The sequence below is a fragment of the Myotis brandtii genome, unplaced genomic scaffold, assembly GCF_000412655.1.
Source record: "Myotis brandtii unplaced genomic scaffold, ASM41265v1 scaffold699, whole genome shotgun sequence".
NCBI classification, from domain to species: Eukaryota; Metazoa; Chordata; class Mammalia; order Chiroptera; family Vespertilionidae; genus Myotis; species Myotis brandtii.
The window spans coordinates 286,559-292,009 of record NW_005370733.1 but is presented as its reverse complement, the minus strand read 5'-3'; the positions used below and the strand labels follow the sequence as shown (position 1 = coordinate 292,009).

The window sequence follows — 5,451 nt, the reverse complement described above, 5'->3', positions numbered from 1 at the left end:
GGGGGGTGATGTGATCTGATCTACACCCCGAGTTCTCCCCAGGTCAGCAAGGCCCCCACCTTAGTATCCAAGTTACAGAGCCAGGGCAGACCTGGCTGATGTCCCTGTGCCCCCCCAGGTTTGTCAGGAGCGCCTCCTGCCTCTGCCCAGGTGAGAAGAACCTTGGCCGGGGTGGGCACAGCGTCAGCAGGCCGCAGGATGGGGGGAGGGGGGGGAGCAGGCTCGCTGTGATGCCTGCCATGGGGGCTGGGAAGACAGCATCTCTGAGAAGGCCTCTGGGGTAGATGTTGCCAGATCACCGTCCAGTGTCCCTGGAAAGCATGGCTGTAAATGAGGGGGCTCAGAAGCCTGGGGCGGGTAATGATAAAGCAATAAAGTCCCGCAGGGGCAAAGGGGCAGGACAGCAAAGGGCCCTGGGAGTGGCCGTGCGCAGGCTGCCCCGGAAGAGGCCTCTGAGCACCTCGTGTTTCTAAGCCGCTGCCCCTCCCTGCAAACAGGGACCCCTAAGGGGTCCGCGTGGGGAGCGTCCGGATTTGTACGCGCTGACCTCGGGGCAGAGCCAGGCTGAGGGCTGGGGTCTCGGGTCCTAGCGGCACGGCCTTGGGGTGGTTTGTCATGTCTGTGAAGGAAGGTCACGGGTAATACGGGGCTCCCAACCTTTCCTGGGGCACACCCACCTCTGAGCCTGTGGATCCTCCCCCCAGACAATGCCTGTGCACCCGCCCAGAAGTGCCGTCTGCCCTTCACGGGACTCAAGGGGGCTCGGGGTGACGGCTGGATCAGGCACCCCCAGTTCCACTGACGGGGACGAGGCTCTGACACTGCCCCGGGGTCCTGCGCCCCCAGAGAGCGCGCCGCACGCTGCCTGGGCTCCTCCCACTGTGGGGCTGTGTCCAGGCTGAGGTCCTGCGCTGAGCGGTACGACCTGCAAGCCGTTTCTACCAGTGTTTCCCAAAGTCTGCCCGAGGAACCCCTGGGGGTCCGTGTCCTGGGCCTGGCGTAACAAACCACCACAAACTGGGTGTCTTAACACAACAGAAGCGCTGGAGGCCAGGGGTGGGCAGGGCCGCGCCCCCTGGAGGCCACGGAGGGTCTTTCCCTGCCTCCCCCTTCCCGCTCAGGGGGCCTGGGCTCCTGACCGGGGCTCCCACCTCTGCCTCCTCCTCACAGCACCCTCTCCCGTCCCTGCATCTCTCACAGCGACACCGTCTGGGTCTGGGCCCACCCTGAACAGCACGCACACGATGCTTTCCCCATCTTGCGATCGCTCACCTGCCCCCAACTGCAAAAGCCCTTTTCCCAGACCGTCCTGGCCACCAGGCTCCGGGGTTGGGACGGACATGTCCTCGGGGAGGCACCATTCGCCCGCTCCGCCCCCTCAGACCCCCAGCCTGTACTGGTGACTAAGCTGTTCGGGGTCCTAGGGAAAGTCAGGAAGGAGTGAATGGGAGGACAGAGAGCTTTCTCCACTGCTTTGTTTTTCCTTTTTCTCTTTTTCACTTTTTATGAAAAATTTCAAATATGCATGAAAGGAGAGCCAATAGGGCCCAACGCTCCTGGGGTGAACCCTCACCTCAGCCTCAACTGTCATCAGTGTTTGTGGGTGACCATGCGGGGCACCCGCTCCTCGGGAGAGGGGTTTGCCCCGGAGCCCAGATGGCCGGTGGGTGGCCCCCAGAGGGCGGGTGGCCGGGGGAGGGTGCCTCACACGCCGGCCTCGCCCGCAGGCCTTCCACACCCCTGTTCGACCTGCTGCAGCACCAGTACCAGAAGCTGTGGGTGCAGGAGCAGAAGGCCACCCAGAAAGCCATCAAACTGGAGAAGAAGCAGAAGGTAAAGGCGGCCTCGCTCCCCAGTGGCTTAGGGTCGGGCTGGCCCCGCAAAGCTCAGCTCCGAGACTGAGCCCCGTGCACGCCTGTCCCTGGGGGTGGCTTCGAACCATGCTGCGTGTGGCCTGGCCCACAGGGCATTGTGGGAAGTTAGAGCTCCAGGGGGTCTTGTCAGACTGAAGTCCCACCTAAGCCCCAAGAGTAGAGATTCTGCGGGGCCCGGCCCCTGGCCTGTGTGCCTGACGTAGGATTAGAACCCGGCTCTTGCTCTCTCTCTCTCACACACACACCTGCCTGCGGACTTTCCACCAAACCTCCGCACGGCCTCACACATCCAGAAATGAGATTTTTTAAACATATATTTTTATTGATTTCAGAGAGGAAGGGAGAGGGAGAGAGAGAGAGAAACATCAATGATGAGAGGGAGTCATGGATCAGCTGCCTCCCACCAGGGATCCAGCCAGGACCCAGGCCTGTGCCTTGACCGGGAACTACGTAGGATTAGAACCCGGCTCTTGCTCTCTCTCTCTCACACACACACCTGCCTGCGGACTTTCCACCAAACCTCCGCACAGCTCTCTCTCTCTCTCTCTCTCTCTCACACACACACCTGCCTACAGACTTTCCACCAAACCTCCGCACGGCCTCACACATCCAGAAATGAGATTTTTTAAACATATATTTTTATTGATTTCAGAGAGGAAGGGAGAGGGAGAGAGAGAGAGAAACATCAATGATGAGAGAGAATCATGGATCAGCTGCCTCCCACCAGGGATCCAGCCAGAACCCAGGCCTGTGCCCTAACCGGGAACCGAACCGTAACCTCCTGGTTCATAGGTGGACGCTCAACCACTGAGCCACGCCGGCCGGGCCGGAAATTAGATTTAAATTCATTTCTGCATAGTCTGACCTGGCCTCACAGAAAACCGCCCGTGTTATCTACAAAGAAAAGGCTGAGAAGGCAGAGGGGGGCGGGCACAGGGAACACAAGTACAGTGGGGCCTTGACTTACGAGTGTCCCGACTAACGAGTTTTTTGAGATACCAGCTGTCTCTCCGCCGATTTTTTGCACTGAGTTGATAGAGTAATTTGAGTTAACGAGCTCCTTAACGAGCTCGGTCTCGGAACGAATTAAACTTGTAAGTCAAGGCCCCACTGTATTGCACTCGAGGAGAGCGTCCTGTTCCCAATGAATGACTGGGCCCTGAAAACACTTCCGGGGCATCAGCTACATCATCTCATCGGCGCCTCTCAGAAGCCCAGGCGGGGGTGTGACCTGCTTCCCAGGGTGGACATGGAGCTCAGAGGGGCGGTGCCCACACAGGGACGGGGAGCGGGGACGGACCTGGTCCAGCCTTGGCCAATTCCTGCGACTCAAGCCCGGAGACCCGCGCCGTCACTTAAAGACAGACCCCTCCCTGCTCACGGGGCTGTATCGGTCTCATCAGGAGCAGGACTTTGGTGTCCCTGGCTGTTCCAATGCTCCGGACCATGGCGTCCCCCCACCTGGCAGCTTGGCTTCTCTGAGCGGCCAGGGGAGCGGCCAGGGGAGCCGCCAGGTCAATTCCTGCGACTCAAGCCCGGAGACCCGCGCCGTCACTTAAAGACAGACCCCTCCCTGCTCACGGGGCTGTATCGGTCTCATCAGGAGCAGGACTTTGGTGTCCCTGGCTGTTCCAATGCTCCGGACCATGGCGTCCCCCCACCTGGCAGCTTGGCTTCTCTGAGCGGCCAGGGGAGCGGCCAGGGGAACGACCAGGGGAGCGGCCAGGGGAGCGGCCAGGGGAGCGGCCAGGTGAGCGGCCAGGGGAGCATCTGCCTCTGCATTTCTCTGGCTGCAGGTGAGCCTCGGGAAGCTTTATGAGACCCGGAGCAGCCAGCTGAGGAAGTACAAGCCGCCCGTGAAGCTGGACGCCCTCTGGCATATGCCTCACTTCCAGAAGGTCAGGCTCGCTCCCTCCCGCACCGGGCGGCTCCCCTCACCTCCCTGGCAGGGTCCCCATCCTCTCCACAGCGAGCTCTGTGGGCTCCCAGCCACCCAGTAATACCAACAGCAGCGCTGCCAGCCCTGAGCGCATCCTCTTGCCGGCCTGGCTCAGGTCACGACCTTCACACCCCTGAAGGGCCGCTGCTCTGCCCGTGGGCTGACCGGGCACAGCGCATGCTGGTAAGGGCAGCCTCGGGCTGAACCCGCCGTCTGACGGCTGAAGCCTGGGGTCTGTCCACGGGGCGGGCACTGTGGGTCAAACCCCCTCCATGGAAGGGGCTGTTCAAACACCACACCCTGCCCTGGGGACTTGGGGGCGCAGACAGCTCCATGCCACAGCGCTGGGCTCCCCAGGGGGCATCCCTGGGAAGCGGAGCAAATGCCTCCAGCAGCTCCAGCCTCAGAACTGAGTGGTGTCCCTTTGGCCGCATGGCCCTGCATCGGTGGCCAGACCGGCGTTCCCACAAGGGGGGGCACTGTGCCGAGGAGGGAAACGGAGCGACCTGGGGACCCAGCGTCGGGATGGGGGGAAGACAGCGGCATGAAGCGGCATTCCCGGCCAGCCAGGCCCGGCGCCGTGTTAGGCAATGAAGGGGCCGGCGCCTCCCTGAGCCTAATGCAACCGAACAAGCTGCCGAGCTTCGCGAGAAGCCTGCCGCCCCCTTGACGCGGCCTCTCCTGTCCGCCGAACATGACCGGCCGTCGGAGGCCTGGAGCCGCCGAATCGCTGCTGTGCGACGGGTCCTCCTTGGCACCAGATGCCCCGCGTGGCTCTCGGCCCCACAGCAGCGACTCCCACCCTCAGCCCCTTCGTCTCTGATGTAGGAGTCCCAGGCGATGGACCAGGAGGGCTCAGGGGCCTCCCCCCGAGGTGCAGGGAAAGCCCCCCCCCCCACTGGGGTCACAGCCACTGTCCTGGGGCAGGGCTCCTGCCTCACTCGCCGCCTCCCTGCAGCACGAACGCCGAACGCTGGTGCAGAAACAAACCAACCACTTCTATGTTCAAAGGCGGAGGCTCGCCTGAGCCCTGCGGTCTCTCCCAGTCGTCTCTGCCGTTAGAAAGCGCTGCTGTGAGCGATGGGAGCCGACGGCACTGCTCGCCTTTCACTCGGCCCCGTATTGTGCTGTCACCCGTGTGTGTGTCATACGAGTGTCCTGACCCCTGGGCAGAGCACCAGGCTGGGCCCGGAACCCTGAGGCCCGGGACTGCAGGGCCCAGGCCAGCCCCATCACGCCGCAGAAACCGCAGAAACCGCGAGGGAGAGAGTAGGGATGCCAGTCCCGGGCGGGAGGGTGCGCCTCATCTTGTCCGACTGCCCGTGCGACTCTGGGAGCCACCTGGTACACCCAGCACAGACCCTGACCCCGATGTGGCCACCACCGACGGGACACTCAGCCCCACCCCGCCCCCCCGAGGGAAGTAACACCCGAGAGAGGGCCTCTGAGCTCACGCCGGCCCCGAGTGCTGGACGTGCGTGACCTACAGACCTGAGGTCCCCGCTCTACTGCTGAGGAGACTGAGGCTCAGAGAGACGAGGGCCTGGCCCTGTGAGAAGGGTGCCTAAGCCTCTTCTCTCCGCCACTGGGCTGTGCTGCCCCCTGGGGACCCCTTCCCTTCCCTCCCCCCCCGGGCCC

At 63.0% G+C, this 5,451-nt stretch overlaps 1 protein-coding gene across 2 annotated transcripts in view; it reads left to right on the top strand.

Moving 5' to 3' along the window:
- Positions 1-5,451, top strand: part of CFAP77 (cilia and flagella associated protein 77) — a 113,913-nt gene that overhangs the window by 88,254 nt on the left and 20,208 nt on the right. Inside the window, exons 4-5 of one of the 2 annotated variants that reach the window (XM_005882151.2) lie at positions 1,728-1,833; positions 3,671-3,772. The exons of the other annotated variant lie outside the window; for it this stretch is intronic. Of the exons in view, the coding sequence (XP_005882213.1) occupies positions 1,728-1,833; positions 3,671-3,772 (208 nt within the window). The remainder of the gene's footprint in view (positions 1-1,727; positions 1,834-3,670; positions 3,773-5,451) is intronic. 2 annotated transcript variants of the gene reach the window in all.